The sequence below is a fragment of the Ceratotherium simum genome, chromosome X (genome assembly GCF_057802395.1).
Source record: "Ceratotherium simum simum isolate JZ-2026a chromosome X, ASM5780239v1, whole genome shotgun sequence".
In the NCBI taxonomy this organism is placed as follows: Eukaryota; Metazoa; Chordata; class Mammalia; order Perissodactyla; family Rhinocerotidae; genus Ceratotherium; species Ceratotherium simum.
The window spans coordinates 121,226,622-121,250,234 of record NC_141940.1 but is presented as its reverse complement, the minus strand read 5'-3'; the positions used below and the strand labels follow the sequence as shown (position 1 = coordinate 121,250,234).

The following is a 23,613-nucleotide window of genomic DNA, read 5'->3' as shown; positions in this document are numbered from 1 at the left end:
GTTACTCTGCTGCACACTCAAGTTTGAGAACCACTATTACAATTTGCTGCCTTGGCCTTTCCATAGAGTGATCATGATGGCTGTTATCATGACCTGTTTCCAGCTCTAGGATTTCCAACCTAGTGCCCGAAAAGCAAACACCTGGTGCAAAAGATGGTCCTAGCCAGACTCTTGAACTGTGTGTCAGCCTCTGAATCTAGGCACTTCTTATTAAGGGACAAAGCTAGGTTCCTTTCTGTCCTTTCCCATTAACTCAGATACTAGCCACTTGGGAAAGGCAGTCTCAACATCAGGAAATGAAGGACATTATTAACATGCAGAATAAACTTTCGCTCCCTGCCAGGCCTCTGTGGGCTTTTATATTCCTTCCATCCAGGTTTTGTGGAACTGCTGCCTCTAGGGTGCATTCTGCCTGCAAGGACAAACTCACAGCCACCTTTTCTAACAAGTCTTCCTTTCTAACACCGATGGGAAGCAATGCCTCCCTTTCTGAGCTCATAAACCCTTCCAAGGACTGTGAAACTGCACAATTGCTAACTACCTTTCCCCATCAGGTCCTGTCTCGCTTCATTCTTCCTTGTTTGGAATTATTGTACTAATTCTGAAAGCTTCTTAAAAATACAAAACAAAACAGCTATATACATGATTCAATTTTTGCCCACCCACATAGACCAGCTTTGCCAACCAGCCACCAGCTTTGCTATAACCAACTAGATTCTAAAATACCAAATATGCCAAGAGAATCTACAAAGTGATGAGATTAATTTTTCTCTGTGCCTTATGGAAATAAAAGTGGTGAAGTCAGTGCTAGACATAGAACCACACAGAGTTTAGAACTAGAAGGATCTTGGTTATCACCCATTCTAACCTAGTCCTTTGATAACTAAACAAATAGAAATCTAAGAAAGTGAAGTCACACAGCTAATGTGTAGCAAAGATAGGACTATAAGAAAGTTTTCTGATTCCTCACTGTCCTTTTTCTCAATCTATAACTCCTATAATCTGTCCAAGGAGATCAAGAATGCCTACGTTAATGGTTAACTTACTCTAAGAAAGTATCCTTAATTCCAACATGCCTAAAGCTTTTCACATGTCCAAGGAGTAAAGACTAGTAATATGGAAATCATATGTCACAGAACTACAAGTGAGTCGTCCATTGATTCAACCAATATTTCTTGTGTTTTGACCATGTGTCAGGCACAGGGGTATTGCAGTAAAGAAAGTAGATGGAAATGGACAAAAATTCATCCTGTCAAGGAGCTTACATTCTAGTGGGGAAACACAACAAACAAGAGAAATTAGTAAAACCCTGTATTAATAGTGGTGAGTGCCAAGGAGAAAAAGCAGGGAAAAGGAATAGGTAGTGGGGCTGTGTGTGTGGTGGTGGTGACAGGGGGTGGATTCTAGACAAGGTGGCCAGGAAAGGCCTCATTGACAAGTAAAGACCACAGGCAGAGAACACAAATATGAGCTACTGCCCAAGAGAATCTAGACATCGATCTCTACAGAGAATGGCAAACAAAGATCAGATTTGGAAAATGTCGGAAAAGGTGGAAAACTGATGTTCTTCTGCTGTTTCTAGTAGTCCAGGTAGCCGGAAATGGGAAGGAGAGCAATGGCACAATTAAGATGATGACAACTGTACTTTCAAGGGGGCCAGGATGAGTTTTGTTAGTATCTGAGGTGAAAAGAAATGCCTGATGGTTTCTGGTTTCACATGAAGAACTTTGCTTAGAATACAGGATTTAGAGAGCAGAATTAAGATTGACGAGAGGTATTATTGTGTTAAAAAAAAACTCCAGAGAGCATGAATTAATGCCAAGACTACTTGGCAAGATGATATGTGACTTAAAACTTGATAAAAATGCTGAAAAGTTCAGACATTTGATTCATCCAAATATGTAATTAATTACAAGGATTTTGGCCAAAGTGTGAAATTTATATAGAGTCAATGACTCCACATTTTTTGAGAGCTTACTGTGTGCAACACAGGGACAGTGCTTCAGAGACTCAAAGAGGAGCAAGACACTGTTCTACCTCAGTGAACTTTCCACTGTGGTAAACTCATTTTCTCTTCCTCCTGGGCATCCAGCAAGAACACATTTCCCAGCCTCCCTTGCAGCTAAGTATGGCTTGTGGCTGAGCTCTGGCCAATGGGATTTGAGTGGACATGATGGATGTCCCTTCTAGGTTTGGCCCATAAAATCCTAGAGGACTGCAGAGTCTCAAGATGCAAGGAGCTGGGGTCCCTAAATCACCACCTTGAAGGCTGTTTGCCAAACATCTGATTAAACTTTATGTCAGCAAGATATTTACGTCTGTTATGCTGAAATACTGATATTTGAGCCAGCTCGTGTTGTCCAACCAATATAATTATTAATTAACATTTGCATAGAATTTTACAGTTTGAAGAATGCTTTCACATATCAAATGATTCTGGGAACCACCCTGGGAAATAGGTCATATTTTTATTTTTCCCATTTTACAGAAGCTGAAATTGATGCTTATGGAGTATTGAATTACTTGGTCGCGATCACATAGGTAAGACACAGAGGGCAAAGATTCTAAACCACTGGCTCTCAAATTTACAAAAAATAATTGGTGTAAGACAAGTATGGAAATAAATCTAATGCAAGGCATTTGATAAAGGTAGACAAAATATTAAGCAGATTCAAAAGAAGGAACTAGCACACTTAGTTGAAGAAGCCACAAAAGGCTCTAGTGGAATAGGTAAGATTTATGGTGAGCGTTTGCTAACTGACAAGAGAAATGGGAGAATAAACATGGAGAAAGTTCCTGCAAATTCTGACATGCAATATAAGTAGTGAACAGAAATAGAAGAAAGTTGGCATTTGTTCTAATGTTTCAAGGGAAGTTGGAGCAAGCAATGCAGTTTTCTGAAGGAAAACAGGAACTGGTAATTCAATACAAATCAAAAAAATGTTTATTGAGTGTGTGCCAGATGGAGGGCCTTCCAAAAGTGTACAGAGGATACAGAGAGGAGATAACAAGGGCACCGCCCATGTTTTAAATGCGTTTATAATCTACTAGGGGAAATAGTCATAAATGACTGCAACACAATGTTGAGTAAGATAAACATCAATGAGAACAGTAATGGGGTTCAAGGGACAAGAGAAGTGACATGGGAAAGTGACATGAGAAGGACACGGGAAAGATAGGTGAAGCTTCCTGGAGAAGGTAAAATGTCAAGGTTGACTTTGGAGGAGGTGTCATTGCTGAGGATGGTTGTGAATACATGAATTCACGAGGACCACATATAATTCCAAAAAGAAGGGTTTTATCAATATTTTGAGCAAGGACACTGCTATATGAACAATTAAATGACTCCAAAATGTGACCATTGTTTAGGGAACAACAAAATGAAATTTATAATTTGGATATGTTTGTTTAAATATGGAATCACAGGGAGAGATGTCAAGATGGCGGTGTAAGCAGACTCTGAACTCACCTCCTCCCACGGACACAGCCAATTTACAAGTACTCGTGGAAAAATTACCCCTGAGACAGAACTTAAAACTTGATAAGAAGAACTCCTGCAACAACAGACAACCCTAACTGAGGTGGAAGAGGCAGAAACTCCCTTCTGGAGAGGAAAAACGCCACCTTCACAAGCCGCAGCACCTCACGGCCGCCCAGGAGCAGCCCAAAGGTACACAGCCCTTCCTGGAGGAGCGGGGCTTTGAGCCGGGGAGCACCCCCGCTGTGGGCATTTTGTGGACCCAGCACAATTGAGACAAGTGGCATAATATCTGACTTTGCCTGCTACTAAAACATTGGGGAGTACCCCCAGAAAAGCTGGTTCACAAAGAAATTAAAACCAGCTCTTAAAGGGCCCAGACGCAAACTGACCCGTTTCAGAAAGCAACCTAAAATCACCAGAAAGAAAGGTGCACAGTGCGTTGGTGAAAAGAGACTCAGCTAATAGGCCCTGAGTGCATCTCAGTGAGAGGTGAAACCTCTCCAGGGACTGGGACATTGGCGGTGGCCATTGTTGTGGCCTGGTCTGGGTGTGCTGACACAGACGCCATTGGAGTTCTCCCTGAGGACTGCTAGCCCAGGGTCTGCCCCACCCGCTAGAGCACCGGTTTAATCCAGCTCAGCCAGGGCAGGCAGCCCACCCTAGAGACTGGCCCCACCCAACAACAAGCCCTCAGGCAACTTGTGGGCCTGCATAGATTGGTGACTGGATTCTCTGCAGCCTGGCAACTGAGCCCACTTCAGTGGGGCAGGGCCTGCACAAGGAGCGGGTGGAGAGTGTGGGGTGGTGGTGGAGTGTGTGGGCCTCCCGCCGTGGAGAGACTGGGTCCGCTTCGGGAGGTCAGGGCGCGCACACGGGGCAGGACTGTGTAGACTGTGTGTGTGGACCTGTGGGCGGCAGGGCTTGTCAGCTGCAGAAGACTTGTGCTTCTCAAAGACCCACATGGGGGTTTGCCCCACCTTCCAAAGCTTGAAACAACTGGGGGCTCCCATGCCTGAGGCCAGCCCCACCCAGCTGCAATCCTCAGAGAGCTGACAAGAGACCTAAAGGCTGGAGGCTTACAGCAATTGCAAGGCCCTGAGCCTAACAACCTGCCACAGTGGGGGCCTACTCACTTAAAAGAAATACTGCAGCACAAATGTGGTATTAGAACTTGCAGCCAATTGTGCTGGGGCTCCCCACACCTGATAAAGAGACTGAAGGGCCCACAACAACTACAAGCAGCTGAGCATTACAACAGCTGGCCAGGAGCATAACTCAGACTCCCTGGCCACCTACAGGGAGAGCAAACAGGCCACAAAAGAAGGACACACATAGCCCACATAGGGGTCACCCCTGGAACATTGAGAACTGAGGGAAGCACACTGCACGCCTCCTAAGGAATCACTTAAATAAGGTCACCTATCCAAGAGCAGGCGACGTAGCTGACCTACCTAATACGTAGTCACAAGCACAGGGAAAGAGGCAAAACGGAGAGGCAAAGGAATACATTCCAAGTAAGGGAACAGGACAAAACCCCAGAAAAGGAACTAAGTGAAACAGAAATGAGCAACCTACCTAACAGAGAGTTCAAACAAAGAGTGTTAAGGATGCTCACTGATCTGGGGAGAAGAATAGATGAACTCAGTGAGAATGTCAACAAAGAAATGGAAGATATAAAAAAGAACCAATCAGAAATGAAGAATACAATACTGGAAATGAAAAATTCACTAGAGGGACTCAAAAGCAGAGTAGAGGATACAGAAGAACGGATCTGTGATCTGGAGGAAAGACTAGAAGAAATTACCCAAGCTGAACAGGTAAAAGAGAAAAGAATTAAAAAGAGTGAGGACAGTCTAAGGGACCTCTGGGACAACATCAAGCGCACTAACATCCGTGTTATAGGTGTCCCGGAAGGAGAAGAGCGAGACAAAGGGGCAGAGAATCTATTGTAAGAAATAATAGATGAAAACTTCCCTAACCTAAGGAAGGAAACAGACATCCAGGTACAGGAAGCACAGAAAGCCCCAAACAAGATAAACCCAAAGAGGCCCACACCTCTTAATCAAATGTCCAGAATTAAAGATAAAGAGAGATTCCTAAAAGCCACAAGAGAAAGTCAAGTTACATACAAAGGAAACCCCATAAGGCTATCAGCTGACTTCTCAGCAGAAATCTTACCGGCTAGAAGAGAGTGGCATGATATGTTTAAAGTGCTAAAAGGAAAAATCTTACAGCCAAGAATACTCTACCCGGCAAGGTTATCATTCAAAATGGAAGGAGAGATAAAAAACTTCCCAGACAAGCAAAAATTGAAGGAGTTTGTCACCAAGAAACCAGTGCTACAAGAAATGTTAAAGGGACTGATTTAAGTGGAAAAGAGAAGACCACTAATAAGAAAAATTATTTATTTCCATGGTAAGAGGGTAATGGATAGAAATGCACAAAAAAGGGGTTAGATATGGTATCAAAAACATAAAAGGAGGGAGGAGAGGAGTTAAAGAGTAGAGCTTTCAGACAGAGGTCAAACTAAAGAGATCATCAATTCTGTATAGAAGAAGAGAGGAACAGAGAAGGACCACTAAAACACTGAGAAAAAAAAAAGTTAAAAAATGGCAGTAAGTACATACTTATCAATAGCTACTTTAAATGTCAATGGACTAAATGCTCCAATTAAAAGGCATAGGGTGGCTGATTGGATAAAAAAACAAGACCCATATATATGCTGCATACAAGAGACACACTTCAGACCTAAAGACACTCACAAACTGAAAGTGAAGGGATGGAAAAAGATACTCCACGCAAATGGCAATGAAAAGAAAGCTGGGGTAGCAGTACTCATATCAGACAAAATAGACTTTAAAACAAAAACTGTAAAAAGAGACAAAGAAGGGCGTTACATAATGATCAAGGGAACAATCAAACAAGAGGATATAACACTTGTAAATATCTACGCACCCAATGTAGGTGCACCTAAATATATAAAGCAATTATTAACAGACATAAAACCAGAAATAGACAGTAACACAATAATAGTAGGGGACTTTAACACTCCACTTACACCAACGGATAGATCATCCAAACAGAAGATCAATAAGGAAACATTGGCCTTAAACGACACACTAGAACAGATGGACCTAATAGATATATACAGAGCATTCCATCCAAAAACTGAAGAATATACGTTCTTTTCAAATGCACATGGAACATTCTCCAGAATTGATCACATATTAGGCCACAAAACAAGTCTCCATAAATTTAAGAAGATTGAAATAATACCAAGCATCTTTTCTGACCACAACGGTATGAAACTAGAAATCAACTATAGGAAGAAAATCAGAAAAGCCACAAATACGTGGAGATTAAACAAAATGCTACTGAACAACGAGTGGTTCAACGAAGAAATCAAAAAATACCTGGAGACAAATGAAAATGAAAATACGACATGCCAGAATTTATGGGATACAGCAAAAGCGGTTCTAAGAGGGAAGTTTATAGCAATACACGCCTATCTCAACAAACAAGAAAAATCTCAAATAAACAATCTAACAATGCACCTAAAGGTACTGGAAAAAGAAGAACAAACAAAGCCCAAAATGAGTAGAAGAAGGGAAATAATAAAAATCAGAGCAGAAATAAATGAAATAGAGACCAAAAAAAACAATAGAAAAAATTAATAAACCCAAGAGCTGGTTCTTTGAAAAGATCAACAAAATTGACAAACCTTTAGCTAGACTCACCAAGAAAAAAAGAGAGAAGGCACAAATAAGTAAAATCAGAAATGAAAGAGGAGAGGTTACAACAGACACCTCAGAAATACAAAAGATTATAAGAGAATACTATGAAAAGCTATATGCCAACTAATTCGACAATCTGGAAGAAATGGATAAATTCTGAGAATCATACAACCTTCCAAAACTGGATCAAGAAGAAGTAGAGAATTTGAATAGACCAATCACCAGTAAGGAGATCGAAACAGTAATCACAAACCTCCCCCAAAATAAAAGTCCAGGACCAGACGGCTTCCCTGGTGAATTCTACCAAACATTCAAAGAAGACTTAATACCTATCCTTCTCAAATTCTTCCAAAAAATTGAGGAGGGTGGGAAGCTCCCTAACTCATTCTATGAAGCCGACATTACCCTGATACCAAAACCAGACAAGGACAACACAAAAAAAGAAAATTACAGGCCAATATCACTGATGAACATCAATGCAAAAATCCTCAACAAAATACTAGCAAATCGCATACAACAATACGTTAAAAAGATTATACACCATGATCAAGTGGGATTTATTCCAGGTATGCAGGGATGGTTCAACATTCGCAAATCAATCAACATAATACACCACATTAATAAAATGAAGAATAAAAATCACATGATCATCTCAATAGATGCAGAGAAAGCATTTGACAAGATACAGCATCCATTTATGATAAAAACTCTGAATAAAATGGGTATAGAAGGAAAGTACCTCAACATATTAAAGACCATATATGAGAAACCCACAGCTAATATCATCCTCAATGGTGAAAAACTGAAAGCTATCCCTCTAAGAACAGGAACCAGACAAGGATACCCACTCGCACCACTCCTATTTAACATAGTACTGGAAGTCCTAGCCAGAGCAATCAGGCAAGAAAAAGAAATAAAAGGGATCCAAATTGGAAAGGAAGAAGTGCAACTGTCACTATTTGCAGATGACATGATTTTATATATAGAAAACCCTAAAGAATCCACCAGAAAACTTTTAGAAGTAATAAACGAATATGATAAAGTTGCAGGATACAAAATCAACATACAAAACTCAGTTGCCTTTCTATACACTAACAAGGAAGTAGCAGAAAGAGAAATTAAGAATACCATCCCATTTACAATTGCAACAAAAAGAATAAAATACCTAGGAATAAACTTAACCAAAGAGGTGAAAGAGCTGTACACGGAAAACTATAAAACATTGCTGAAAGAAATTGAATAAGACACAAAGAAATGGAAAGATATTCCGTGCTCTTGGATTGGAAGAATTAACATAGTTAAGGTGTCCAAACTTCCTAAAGCAATCTATAGATTCAATGCAATCCCTATCAAAGTTCCAACAACATTTTTCACAGAAATAGAACAAAGAATCCTAAAATTTATATGGAACAACAAAAGACCCCGAATAGCTAAAGGAATCCTGAGAAAAAAGAACAAAGCTGGAGGTATCACACTCCCTGATTTCAAAATATACTACAAAGCTATAGTAACCAAAACATCATGGTACTGGCACAAAAACAGACACACAGATCAAGGGAATAGAATCGAAAGCCCAGAAATAAACCCACACATCTATGGACAGCTAATCTTTGACAAAGGAGCCCAGAACATACAATGGAGAAAAGAAAGTCTCTTCAACAAATGGTGTTGGGAAAACTGGATAGCCACATTCAAAAAACTGAAAGTGGACCCTTACCTTATACCATACACAAAAATTAACTCCAAATGGATTAAAGACTTGAATGTAAGACCTGAAACTATGAAACTTCTAGAAGAAAACATAGGCAGTATGCTCTTCGACATCGGTCTTAGCAACATATTTTCAAGCACCATGTCTGACTGGGCAAGAGAAACAATAGAGAAAATAAACAAATGGGGCTACATCAAACTAAAAAGCTTCTGCACAGCAAAGGAAACCATCAACAAAACGAAAAGACAACCTAACAATTGGGAGAAGATATTTGCAAACCATACATCTGATCAGGGCTTAATCTTCAAAATATATAAGGAACTCATTCATCTCAACAACAAAAAAACTACCAACCCAATTAAAAAATGGGCAAAAGACCTGAACAGACATTTCTCCAAAGAAGATATACAGATGGTCAACAGACACATGAAAAGATGTTCAAAATCATTAACTATCAGGGAAATGCAAATCAAAACTACGAGATATCACCTCACGCCCATCAGAATGGCTATAATTAACAAGACAGGAAACAACACGTGTTGGAGAGGATGTGGAGAGAAGGGAACTCTCATACACTGCTGGTGGGAGTGCAAACTGGTGCAGCCACTATGGAAAACAGTATGGATATTCCTCAAAAAATAAAGGATAGAACTACCATACGATCCAGCTATTCCACTGCTGGGTATTTATCCAAAGAACTTGAAAACACCAATGCATAAAGATACATGCACCCCTGTGTTCATTGCAGCGTTATTCACAATATTCACAATAGCCAAGACTTGGAAGCAACCTAAGTGCCCATCAAGGGACGAATGGATAAAGAAGCTGTGGTATATATACACAATGGAATACTACTCAGCCATAAGAAACGATGAAATCCAGCCATTTGTGACAACATGGATGGACATTGAAGGTAGTATGCAAAGTGAAATAAGTCAGAGGGAGAAGGTCAAATACCGTATGATTTCCTCCATTAAGTAGTAGATAATAACAACAATAAACAAACACATAGAGATAGAGATTGGATTGGTGGTTACCAGAGGGGAAGGGGGGAGGGAGGAGGGCGAAAGGGATAATTAGGCACATGTGTGTGGTGATGGGTTGTAAATAGTATTTGGGTGGTGAACATGATGTAATCTATGCAGAAATAGAAGTATAATGATGTACATCTGAAATTTATACAACGTTATAAACCAATGTTACTGCAATAAACAAAAAACTTAAAACAAAACAAAACAAAATAAATATGGAATCCCAAACTTATAGTGATATCACAGGTATGTAAATTTCTATTCCTATTGAAACCACCTGGCTTCCAATGAGTTCAGTCAACGACCAGCACTGTAGACCAGAAGGCGCTGTGTGTGAGTTTCATTATGCCACCAAGAACAATCCATAGGCAGTTTACTGAGATGTTCTGTCAAAAAAGGGCCACCCGGTGGCGCAAGTGGTTAAGTGCACCTGCTCCGCTGCAGCGGCTCAGGGTTCGCCGGTTCGGATCGCGGGCGCGCACCGACGCACCGTTTGGCACGCCATGCTGTGGCGGCATCCCATATAAAGTGGAGGAAGATGGGCATGGATGTTAGCCCAGGGCCTGTCTTCCTCAGCAAAAAAATGAGGAGGATGGGCAGATGCTAGCACAGGGCCAACCCTCCTCACAAAAAAAAAAAATAAATAAAAATAAGGGCCACCTACCATGAACAGGGCTTCATAATTTTCAATCATTTTCTGCACCACAGCGATGATGGCTGTGCTCTCCTCAGCCCTGGCCGAACTCTGGACCGAGAATTCTTTGTCTGACGACTTCTGCTTGTGCAGCAGGTTGGGTCCAAATATGGTGGCCAAGTTTAGCGATGTCATTTTGTTCCCAGTGACCTACAGGAGCAGAGAATACAAGGATTGTTGTTACTTTTGCTTTTCAAAATGGTGGGTGGTTCAATAATCAATGGAACCTTTTTCCTTTCCTTGTTTTTTTTTGAAAGGACTACATCGTCTCTGGCAGAACCCATGAGGAGCACCATCATTTTTCTTTTACTTCATTTCTTGGATTGAAGTTCATAGCTCAGTGGTCATGTCAATAGCATACGGAGTAAAATTTTACAACTCTAAGTTATTTATTGTGAAACTGGTACTATACAAAATTTCTATCCTGTTTGCTCTTAAAAAATATTGATGTCCATCCATCTATTCATTCATCCACCCATCCATCCATCTATCCCTTCATCCATCAATCCATTATCTCTCCATTAATTCCTCCACTCAGCACCTATCATAGGCTAGGCATTTTTCATGGATTCTAATTATTTAAAAAATTTTCCAACAATGATCACAACACAGTCCTTATTTTAAAGGGTTCACATTCTAGAGGGCAAATAAACTTATCAATTACAAGTAGTGAGTACAAAGTATGAAGCTATCAACTCCAGAGGACCCAAGGACACTCCAAAGAGGTGGCAACATTTACACACAACCTTGAAGGAAGAATAGAGCTTGTATGCTGAAAAGCAGAGGAGCTGGGATGGGGGCAATTTCACAGTGGTGAGAACACCAGACGCAAAGACAGAAACATGTAAAATACATCAAGGCACCCTGGGAAACTCAGTGTGGCAGAGGGTTCTGCAGGAAAGGCAGACAAGGGCCGGGCGAGAGTCATTGCCACATGTTCCCCTGTGGGGCAAAATTGCCTCTGGTTGAGAACCACTGGTGTAGGCAAATTTTTATTTCTCATGTTGATATTAATTGAAAATCTAGGAACGTCTGGCTAAGTATGGGAACTGTGGCTGCTTGGTGGGGATCCTTTGCATGTGAAAATCTGCACAGCCTTTGGAGGCACCTGGGTGTGCAGCATAGAATACAAGAGTCCTGATTCACAGCTGACACAAAGCCTCCTGTGTCCCACTCTTGTCGCGTGGAGCCCTGAGCCCTGAGCTGGTGGCTACCCCGCCCTGCAATCCCAGCATGGCACATCAGGGGCGTTATTTTTAGAAGGTGAGCTCTGTTCAGCTTTGCTGCCAAGTGAAATGATTTCATGTGGTGAACACTGGGAATTTTCAAGAAAGTGCCCTTTATGAACAACTGTTTAATTCTTTGTTTTATTTCATCGATATAAAACTTGACAAGTTTTCATTTCTCTTCCTGGAAATTCATGGTTAAGGATAAAATCAAATATGTACCATTTTCAAATTTATCCCTTTAGAACTCAGAGGCATTTGGAGTGCTTCCCCTTCCCCTCTTAAAGTAATATTAGGGTTTTCTCTTTTGTTAAACATTAACAAATAGAAGATTTTGTTTTCCTTTAAAAGAATGTTTAGTACAAGGACTCTTTCCCCTCTCTCCTTCTCCTGTTGCTATTCTGGGAAGGCAATACAATCTGTCTGTAAAATTGCACACAGATTCCAGCTGCAGACCACGCTGCTATGGTTTGTTAACGCTTTTTTTGTTTTTGTTTGACTGTTTTTTAAATTGGAAAGGAGACTTGTGCGCAGAAGCTTCCACCCTCGCTCCTGTGTTTCAGGATATATATAGCTATGTCTGGGTAATCTAATGTGCACCTGGGGCTGGTTCATTATTTAATTATTAGCCAGTCAATTCGAGGAAAATTTTTATCTTGACTAAATAAGCATTCTACATCATTTATAAACCTAGCATGCATAGCTCACATTTATTAAAACTTTAGCATGTACAGTCTCGGGTGGGGGCTTTCCAAAGGCTGTTTCAATTCTTTCTCACTATAAGCTCACGAAGCAGCTGCTGCTGTTGTCCTTTTTCACAGACAGGGAAGTGATGCCAAGAGCCCCTCCCACCGTTCACTCTTGCGTGGCAGACTCTGTCACAGCATGGGGAAATGGGGAAACTAGCTTCAAAGCCAGGTCAGGACCAGGGTGCGGAGAACAAGGCACTGGTCCTGCTACAGTTCCAAAGCTAACCTTCCATTTTCTAGAGGCATGTACCTCCTAAAAGATCAGGAATGCCGGCTCTACATTGGTGGTTTGTAACTTCTTTTTTGCCTCATAGACTCTTTGAAGAACTAAAAGCCTACTATGGACGCCCTCACCAAAAAAGTGTATATTCACAACATATTTTCCATGCAATGCCAGAGGGTTCTTGGAAAACCTGAAAAACCACTGCTCAAGAGGTTTCAATTATGTTCCTGCAATATTCTTTCTAGAAGAAATGAAATCTTTCTTACATTTGGGAATTTCTCTTTTCCCCTAAGGAGCAAAGCAAACAGCAAACTAAATGAAATGGAATAAAACAAAACAAACACAAGATAGCAAAAACAACACAATCCGATAAAATACCACTATTTTTTCCCAAGAAAAGCACTGATTGACTAGTCAACAATTTTTCTCATGCCCTTCTTTTAGACATCTTTAAGATCCCATTAGTTAGTGATGTATTGAATTTTGAGTACTTGTTAGAAAGGAAATATTATGTTCATTTTATAGAGGAGGAAGCTCAGAACTCTTCCCACCCCAACTCTGTTTTCCTTCCTCTTCCTCTATTTTATAAAACAAGGTCATGTAGCAAGGTGCTGGCAGAGCCTGTGTGAGCCTCTAAGCTTTTGGATGCTCTGGTTCAGTTTTCTTTCATGTTGCAATCCATAACAACTACCCAACAAACAGATAACACATCTAACACCAACTAACAAATAGGTAAGAGAAAAAGTTGAAAACTGCTTTGTTTCTTACCATATTTTACAAATTGATTTTTGCCTCACTCTCGTCTGCTCATTCTGTGTTCTCTACCTGCTCACACCAAACCAACTAGAAAAATAATAAACAAAGAACCTACCTCTCATTTCTTTCCCACCACTCTTAACTTCTACCAGGAGGGTTTTGTTTTTTTGTTTTTCTGTTTTTAGCTAACTCCCATTCCTATGCCATGCTTATGTGGCCCGTTTACTCTATCCCTACACACCCTTTATTCAATTCCTACACACACTGATGTGTAGTTTAAATTCAGTCTCCTCCATGAAGCCATCCCTAACTTTTCTGGCCCATGTTCAGCACTTCTTCTCTGAAGTTCTGCAGTGGGTCCTCACCTCTTCCAATTCCTAGATGCCACAGCATCCCAGAAACAGTAATTAGAAAATTCCTGAACAACGCTCACTGGTTTAGAGGAACTTGGGGTAAGTGCTCAGGACATATGTGATTCAAATACCAAGGCCATTCTTACATGGGAACGTTTATAATGTGAATTGCTATTTTCCGTATTGTTTTTCATGCAAAAGCTTCCTAACTTACTCTCTCCTTGTCTCTAACCAATCTACAACATGGATTATATCACTTTAGTGGAATCCTTCCAAAGATTCAGGACTTAAAAGAATTAACCACCTACCCCCTTGCAAAGACATTCAGTACTCTATGAGCATAGCCCAATTTCCCCTCATACCTCACCAGTACTTCCTCATTCCATAGCCTTTATTCCAATCCAGGATGGTGTGTGGGCTACTTGCTTTCCTGTAACTACTAACCATTTCACAGAAGCAATGCTTTCCTCATATTTCCCCTGCTGCTTTAATTTTTGGTTACTAGTCATTCATTTTTATTCAAGGTTTAGGTCAAGAGTATCTAGAAACCCTTGCGATCTCTTGCTTTCCTGTACAACTTTGCTGTTACCAGGGTATTTTCACATTCCTTATAGTAAACTAGTCTTGTCAACCACTATGCAGTGCCAGATGAAGAACATTTATTCCAAAAGTTCAGATAAGGAAACTCAGGGTTAGGAAGGTTAATAGAATTCTCCAATAGATTTCTCATAGTCAGCGAGAGCACTACCAAGTGCTCTCAATCAGGGGTGATTTTGCCCCCATCCCCAATCCCCCACAGGATACTTGGCAACGTCTAGAGAAACTTTTGATTATCACAACTGGGGTGAGGGGACCTGCTACTAGCATCAAGTGAGTAGAGGTCAGGGATGCTTCTAAGCGTCCCACAACGCACAGGGCAGCCCCCATAACAAAGAATTACCTGGTCCCAAATGTCAATTGTATAGAGGCTGGGAAACCCTGAACTAGACCCCCAGTTCAGGTTTTTTTCTACTTCTTATTCTATCAAAACTGTTTCTGTTCTTAGTAAGTTGGACTGGTTTGGGTTTGAGGCACAGCTAGGACTTTACTAGTCACAGGACCGACCCAACCACTACCCAATATGCCAACTTTGTGTGAATTTAAAAAGGATCCCATTCCTTAAGATATTTTACTGACATCTGCTGGGATATTGTCCTAATAACTCTGCAAATTTACAATGACTGTGGGGTACATGGCGCCTCTCCCAGAGTTATGAAATGCACAAATGTGCAACTTGCACAACCACAAGTGGATGCTCCCCGTGGGACACTGAGCAAGTTACTTAACCCCTCTAGCCCTTAGTTTCCACCTCTGAAACATGGGGGCAATGATATCTCTCTTGTGTAAAGAAAGATTAACTATAATATATAAAGCCCCTAGCACACAGCCAGCACATGGTAGGAGACACACACATGGTAGCTAGTATTTCAGCATGCTAACCTTCATTTGTACCTATTCAAGAATATTTTCTTCTCTTTGGCATAGGCAGTGGAGTCCTGTTTGGCATTTGGATGGAAAGAGTATCTGACAATTATTCTAAAAAAGCAAGAGTGAGTTAGTTCAGTTGGACTTTTCGTTTTCCTCAATGCTTTCATTTCTTTTTTTTTGAGGAAGATTGGCCTTACGCTAACATCTGTTGCCAATCTTCCTTTTTTTTCTCCCCACAGCCCAGGCACATTGTTGTACATCATAGTTGCAGAGTTGTAGCTCTTCTATATGGGACACCACCTCAGCATGGTTTTGATGAGCGGTGAGTATGTCCGCGCCCAGGATCCGAACCGGCGAACCCTGGGCCGCAGAAGTGGAATGTGCAAACCTAAACGCTATGCCACTGGGCTGGCCCCTTCCTCAATGCTTTCTTAATCACCTAAAACCTGACTTTTCCCTTCTCACATAGTACTTAAGAAATGTCAGAGAAGCAACTGACATACCTAGGAACACAGAGGGCTCTGCCTTTACCCAATGATTAGGCAGATGATTCTACAGCTTCTGTTATATCCATAGTTGATAAAGGATGACACCCAGATGGGTAATATAACTACTTAACAATTATGAGAATTATAGCACATCTATTGAAGAGCTGTGTCTGCTGAAATAAGGTGTCAGTGCCATATTATGAAACCTGAAACCAGCAGAGGTTTCACTAATTATAACTACTGTGAAGATAAATGGCTAATGCAGGAAAGTTCCATTCTCATACCAATAGAGGGGATGAGGATAAGAAATGCAGAACTGCCTTTCTGGACTAAAATGAAAAAAATTATATATGACCATGACTTTTGGGAAAGAAATTTGACAAACACAGAATTGAATCCATAACACAGCTGAGTTCTGCTTAACAAGGATTTAAAAGACAAGTTTCTGTGGTTAAGTAAGTTTGAAATGCCTTTGGCCCCTTCTTGTTGATTTACAATGCATGTTAGCATATTATAGGGTCTGAGATCTCCTGGAGAATCCAAGGTCAAGGAGAAGTATGACTGCATGGTATCATAAAGGGAAACAGTCTCTTGTTAAGGTGAAGATTAAATAGGTTGCTTGCTAAAAGGTCACCTAAAATTGAGGCCAGCGTCACCTTTGTCCAAGGGTGAAACTGAAACACACCTTGAAGTATATGAGTGTGACCGAAGAGAACCAGAGCCCAAGACCTTAGATGGGGGGTCACACTAGTGCCTGAGTGGGGACCAGGTCCTATAAAAACATCCCAAAAGGGTCCATGGAACTGTGCAGAACCTGTCTTCAGCAGTCGACATCATGTGGCAATGGTCAGCAGATCAGACCTTCTAGTTCCCTCTACACCTGGTTTGGAAGCAGGACTGACTCTCCATTGCATTGAGCCAGTCCCTATTTTGGGCGGAGGGTTTAAAGAGAGAAAGGATCTCTCAAAAGGAAGATACTAGATTTCTAGCTACAGGGAACATGGGAGCTCCCGGGAGAAACTGGAAGAATAGAGAGGTGACATCATGTTCAGGCTCCGAGTTAAAGAAGCAGGTCAAATTAATCACAAGGACAGCAATCTCCCCCATCTCTATCACTCCATTTTTTCATGATTGTAAGCTTCTCTGTAGCTCGCTGTTTGTCTTCTTCGCACAAATGGAAATTCAAAGTCTCGAGTAAAGCATCATCATGGAAAATGACAGCCTCATTTGGAAGTATTCTTGAAACATGGGAGGTTAATGGCCTATGTGCACTTAGGAACTGTCCCTCCCGAGAAAACCCTGCATCAGTTCTTCTTCCTACATAGACAGAGAGGTTGGGAAAGGGGAGGTGTCATTTCCTCCAGGGGAAATGTTTAACCAAATTGATGGCTTGCCCTTTGAAAACAGGAGGAAGGAAGAGTCACAGCATCTATGGCTGCAGAGGAGTGCCTACCTCTTGTCCATCTTTGCTGATGTTGTCATCGGCGTGCCTGGCCACGATGGAGAGGAACTGTAGCAGGCGGTGGAGCGTGTCGCAGTTGCAGGGAGGTAGAAGGTAGATGAGGAGCTGCAAGGTGCCCAGCTGTTCCTCTGGCTCCAACACTAAGCAAGGCAAAAAGGGGCACTCTGTGTAAGTAAAAGAGAAAACTCACACCATTCAGCCTCGGAGGAGAGGCCCCTCTCAGCTGTCTTCAGAAAGGGATCATCAAGGCAAGTCACATTTCATTCCTTCACCCACTCTCTCATTGGTTTAGCAATTTAGCAGCAGGTTCTCTGAAGGATATAAAGATAAACTAGACCTGGGGAAATGTGGCAGCTAGAGAAAGCATTGTAATCCAGGCTAGAAAGGTAACTTAATTCCCCTTCCTTTCTTCTCCCTCCTTGCCCTGGTGTAACTTGTCATGTACTTTATGGATTGCAGTCTTTCATTGTTGGTAAATATTTACTAACAATGACTGAGAATTGGTGAACATTCTAAAATTTGAGTTTATGACAGATTTGAGGCCCTTTTCTGTTGAGTAATACATAAGGGATAGACTTTTTTTTTGGCAATAACCAAGACACAGCACAATGACAATGTCTTCTCTCTCTTTTGTAATCCTGTTTTAATTGTAGCATTGGAGGAAGAAATATATGGAGGTGGATACAGCTCTGCCCTATTCCTCCCCACCTCACCCTCTTTTTGTCCTCCATGGGATCTGTGTCTATAGCCCTGAAGCAGCCACACTGAAAGTCCCGGCAACGGGCTATGCCATCTTGCTTCCCTGAAATGTTGCCTGCCTCCTTTTCACTCTGGGCTCCTGTGGCTACCTCCTTCCTCACACCAGAAATGCAAACTCATTTTTAGGCACAGACTCAATGTGAACTCTTGCTGTTACTCCAAAGCATCAATTTATAGCACTTTCTACTGTCCTACAGTCATTTGAAAGCATCCCAAATTCTTCTTGGCTACTTCCATTTGTTTTATTGCAACTTCCTTCTTGCTAATTCTCCCAAGGGTAAATCTCAGATAATTCCCCAAATAGCTTACTTATTAGAGACCAATAAATAAGGACAAAAAAAGTTATCAGGAAATGCATGCACAAGGTTCTGATGAGTGAGTTGGACATCCCAGTAATCCAGGGACACTTTCCTTCAAATGGCCGTATTACTCACAGAGAGTATTGATGAAAGCTGTGTACAGCTCCCTGGTGAGAAGGGGGTCTGGCATGTCCCTCAGGAACTCTTTCAACAAGGCAGCCACATCATGAACACTGTGCTCTTCCTCCAGAGAGACATCAACTCCCCGGTCAAATTCCTCACGTAACTGGAAAAATAAAGATTCAAGTGGCAGTCAGGTAACACCGTACCTTAACACTTAGTGCCCAGCAAAAGAAGTGCTGTGACACGCAGCATCTGGTATTAAATTTGCACAGACCCCAAGAAGGAGAAGCAAACAACATGTCACCTTGATCTACACAGTCTATGCAACCCAGCCATGAATATATACATATATATATATGAAATGTGTTATTAAATAAAAGTATCTGTGGGTTTACCACTAATGATACAAGCAGAAGGGCTCAATAATGACATCCAAAAGGTTGGGAGGAAGATCTAAAGGGTTAGGTCAACTGTAAATGTGGGCGGGAGGAATTAATCTATTATACAGCAGTTTTGCAAGTCAGCAATCCTACCATGTTGGAATTTTGACATTTTACAGAAATACTCGACAAGAAAGCAAAGAGATTTTTCCACAAACAATGAAATCAAAAAACCCTGATAAACCATTTGTGACTAAGGCTTGAAAGATGACAATAAGTAAATAAAATCTGCCTTAGATTTGTCAAAGTAGCCTTATGAACAATTCCCAGCAAGATTCTCTGCCTTAATGGTTATACTGAGTCTATTAGCATTTATAACAGCATGAAAACACAATAGCAAGAAAGGAGTCATAACTCTACACCCTTCTTTCATCTGTGACAGCTTAACTTCTCTTATATGTTGTTCTCTGCTGTAAAAATAATTATGAGTTCATGAATCTACTCTATGCAATAAACTTCGATAAGAGTTCATTTGTTCAATCATTCATTCATTCAACAAAGATGTACTGCACACTTCCCGTGTACCAGGCCTTGTTATAGGCCATCGAAGTACGGTGGTGAATAAACAGGAAAGTCCTTACTCTCCCCCAGCTCTCAGGCTGATAGAGAGACAGGTGATAAACTGGTAATCCCACAAATGATTAATTAGCTCTTAATATCATGACAATTGTTCTGAAGAAAAAGTGTTGGGTGCTAATAGATGAAATAACAAGATAAAATGGTGAGTGAGAGCTTATTTCATACTGGAAATCTAAGTCTAAATAATCACTGATTATATTGTTATTGGATAATCCTTAAATAAATCTCCATGCAAAGATATTCCCTTTGGTGGATCCAGATACAACCAAGGAATAATTTCTGACACTCGCCACCTCTCTACCTGATGAGAATGCCCATTACTCTCCTGAATTAATTGTTCATTGATTCCAGGCAACTCGTCATTAGTGTGCATCAGGCAGCCAGAACGAAGAAGGCTTCTGTCAGCACCACTTCTATTTGTGATCATTCAAACACACCATGTTTCTTTTCTGAGCACACACACATGCAGAAAGAATGGATTGTGGAAAGAGCTTGGTATAAGTTGTGTGACCTTGAATTTAACATTGATCTTGAATTTAACACTGGTTAAATTGTGTGATCTTGAATTAAGTTTCTTAATCTCTCTCAGCCTCAAATGAAGTGGGTGAAAGCTGGTGGGTGGATTCAATGAGATAATGTTTGTGAAAATATTCTGCAATTCTGCACAGGTGAGAGGCCTAAGAAATGTTACTATGCTATCTTCCTTCCTGAAAGTTCTGTTGTGAAATGTTGAATGTTGTTCAATAGTCTCTTGTGTGACTATTTTATTAAAAATAAAAACCAACCAACCAAACAAACAGAAAACATACTTCTTCTGAAAGCCCCTTTTATCTTGACAAAAAAGATATATGAGGAGGCATTTATTTCAGTTAGTTTCAATAATGTGAACAAATATCATTTCTTCAGCTTCATCCAACTAAAAATTATTTTCCTTTGGCTTCACTTTTGAGTTGCTGAGTTCCTTACTTCTTTCTGTTGGAACCAACAGAGGGAAAATAACATTTTAATTTTCTTTTAGCCAACAAATAAATTCTTTTCTCAAAGGATGGTTTGCCTTTTATGAAGCCATCACAAACACGGATACCCGCCTGGTCATAGGAACCTATTCCTGAAGGTCTAATATCAAACTTCTGTTGCAAGAATGTGGCACAGTGCTGAAGGAAACCAAGGGGTACAGTCCCTACATGAAAAATGAATTGAGGATCAATGGTTCTCTGGACACTTAATGAGAATTATTTATTTTTGAGAAAGTAAAGCTACAAGCATAGCACCTTTTATGAAGAGAATGTTAATGGCATTATTCATATTGCATTTTAGTAAAAATGGATGCTATACAATTGTTTTCTATTTATTATCACTTACTGAATAGGTACTTCCTGAATCCCCTGCTTTTACAGTTTCAATAAGGTATTTATAAATGAGTTTTGTTTGGCTGTACGTGCCATGGACACATCCAGACGTTTTGCTTTCAAGTGTTTGATTCTAACTCTATCACAACCTTTCTGAGCTTCTGAGTTGTTGCCTTTTACCTCTTTGGGCTCAATTATACTATAATTGGTGGGAGGGTACAGAAAAGATATTCAGAAATGAATTTGCATGAGCTTGAACTTTGCACAAGGTAATTCAACTGAAAGTCAAGTGAAATGTACAATATAACCTCACTTTTCACTTACTTGTCTCACTCTCTTTTTTGAGCTTCCAACTCGGAATATCCCCACTGTCTGGAGGCCTGCAAATAAGTAAACAAAATCAACAGTCCTGTTTTATGGCTTGAAACTCTGGAGAAAATCAAAATAGAAATACAATAGAATGCCAGCACTGTGCTGCAACATGCAGAGCAATAGTAACTTGACAGCGTGCACTAATGCTTATTTAGCCCACACTATATTCTCCAGCTACCCAAAGGTCAGCCCTATAAGCACCAGGATCATTTTATGTTAAACATTTCTGATGAAAAATTTTTCATGTGGTATTATGTATTTCCACACCTTCTCCGTATGAAAAAGATAGTGTAACTTTTTCTTCATTATTCAGAATAATTACCTAAACATGAATTTTATATGAATTTTTAGCTCTTTATCGATTTTATTATTAGGTAATATTGATAATAAATGAATGAATTATTTTATTGTTATAGTACATAACTGATTATCACTTTTATATGGGAAATAGATATCTTTTTGTATATTTATTTTATGGCCTCACGACATTATGTATTAAGTATAAGACTTTTTTAGTTGATTTTCCAGGGTTTTATAGTTAGAAAAGATACCACCCATAAATAAACATCCAATTTATCAGCTCTGTATTTTACAAATGGTGTCCTGAATTTCCAGAATAATCTGAGAGATCCAAGCTGATTTGCATAAGCACATATTGGTGCTTTGCTCTTGGGTGGGATTTTGCTTTGCATCTATTTTCAAAAGACTTCTGTACTCTCCTTGTTGCTGCTATCAATTTGCCTCATAACTGAGTCCACCCCCAGCCTAATTTATTGCTTCTTCCTCTCTGGGAACTTGAAAACAGGGTAACCAAACTATTTAGAATAAAATCCAGAACTATATTTCTTCATCTGCAAAATGAGCATAATAAGTATCCACCTCAATAGTTATGAATGATTCAATTTACTAATGCATATAAAATACTTAGAATCATATCTGGCATCTACTATTATGCAGAGAGAAACAGCCCTGACTGAACTGAATGGATCTTCTTTGCGCAAAATAGAAAAATTTAACATAATGGTAGGTCTTAGCAATTTTAATTTTGGCTGCATTTATTTTCTTATTTTCCGATGGTTTCCGAATAGTTGAAATTTCTACATAAGTGAGATATCACATAAGGGCATTTTCTACACTATTCATTTGGCTGAATTCCTCTAGACTGTTCAGAAATGCCCATTTCTATGACATTATTTCTTCAATTATAGTACTTTTCCACTCGGTAAAAATGACTATGATTTAAAAAATAACTAGTTAGTGACTGATTGCTGTAATTCTTATGTATCTCAATTGATTATAATCTCTTTTTTGTTTTTAAAATATTTATTTATTTATTTTTAGGTAGAGCAAATGACAGCCTTCAGACAGCCAATGCTGTTCTCTGACATAAGCCTTACAGTGATTTTCCTCAAAGAAAAGGTACAGTCCAGGCATTCGGTAACCTTGACTTAAGACAGTCACTGATAAAAACAGATGTACACCAAAAAAGACATAGATCTGGCAAAGAAACGTGACTTTGCTGTGTCTTGCCCCAGAAATCGACATGATCACCTTTCTCTCCCTTTCATCAGAAACTGAGATGGCAACTAGATCTGGGGCGCCTGAATCTCAGGCTTAGGGAATTCGAGTAATGAGGGCAGGCATAATAAGCAGGAGGCCCCACTTTAACATCAGCCTAAATCCCAGAAATATAATCGAGTCTGACTCTTTGTTATATTGTCTTTTTTTTTTTTTTTGAAATGTGTGCTTCTGGGAAATTAAGGATGCTTAAGGAATTTTGACCTAATAGTAAAGAAAGCATTTGGGTGAAATATAAGTAGGGAAATGTAGTGTACCAGATTGTAGACGGAGTCAAGATAATTGTCCAAGACCAATTCTGGAGAGAATGAAAAGCTCTCTGACAGATGTTTATAAGGCTAAAGTGAGTCACTCCCTGCTACCCATTTCAAAAACCGGCAGATAAAATCTTGTGCAAGATTCGTTTTTGAAGTTTGCTCTTTTTTCATTGGTTTAAAGTGACCAAGATTAATATCTGTCTGAATTTGAACATGTCTCTTATTTTTCAAGAGCCATTTGGTCTAAACACCATGGAAACCCAGAACAGAATCAGGGCCTTGAAAGATCACCTGGTCATCACCTTTCCTTTAGGCCCTAAACTGCATTTTAACTATTCCGAAAAGAAAGTGAACTGCACTGTTTTTTAGTAAGCACAAAGGAAATGCTATTTTACACATTGTAATTCATGAAAATTTATTTTCAAAAAGAAAATAGAAAGAAAAACCAAGTTTTCTTTTTTGTTCACAAAAACAGTTACTCA

At 40.0% G+C, this 23,613-nt stretch overlaps 1 protein-coding gene across 2 annotated transcripts in view; it reads right to left on the bottom strand.

Moving 5' to 3' along the window:
- Positions 1-23,613, bottom strand: part of LOC101407706 (rho GTPase-activating protein 6) — a 251,028-nt gene that overhangs the window by 29,802 nt on the left and 197,613 nt on the right. For both annotated transcript variants that reach the window (XM_087426519.1, XM_014791102.2), the window contains 4 exons: positions 21,249-21,304; positions 18,569-18,719; positions 17,367-17,515; positions 10,622-10,801 (listed from right to left, as the gene is read on the bottom strand). In XM_087426519.1, the coding sequence (XP_087282645.1) occupies positions 10,622-10,801; positions 17,367-17,515; positions 18,569-18,719; positions 21,249-21,304 (536 nt within the window). The remainder of the gene's footprint in view (positions 1-10,621; positions 10,802-17,366; positions 17,516-18,568; positions 18,720-21,248; positions 21,305-23,613) is intronic.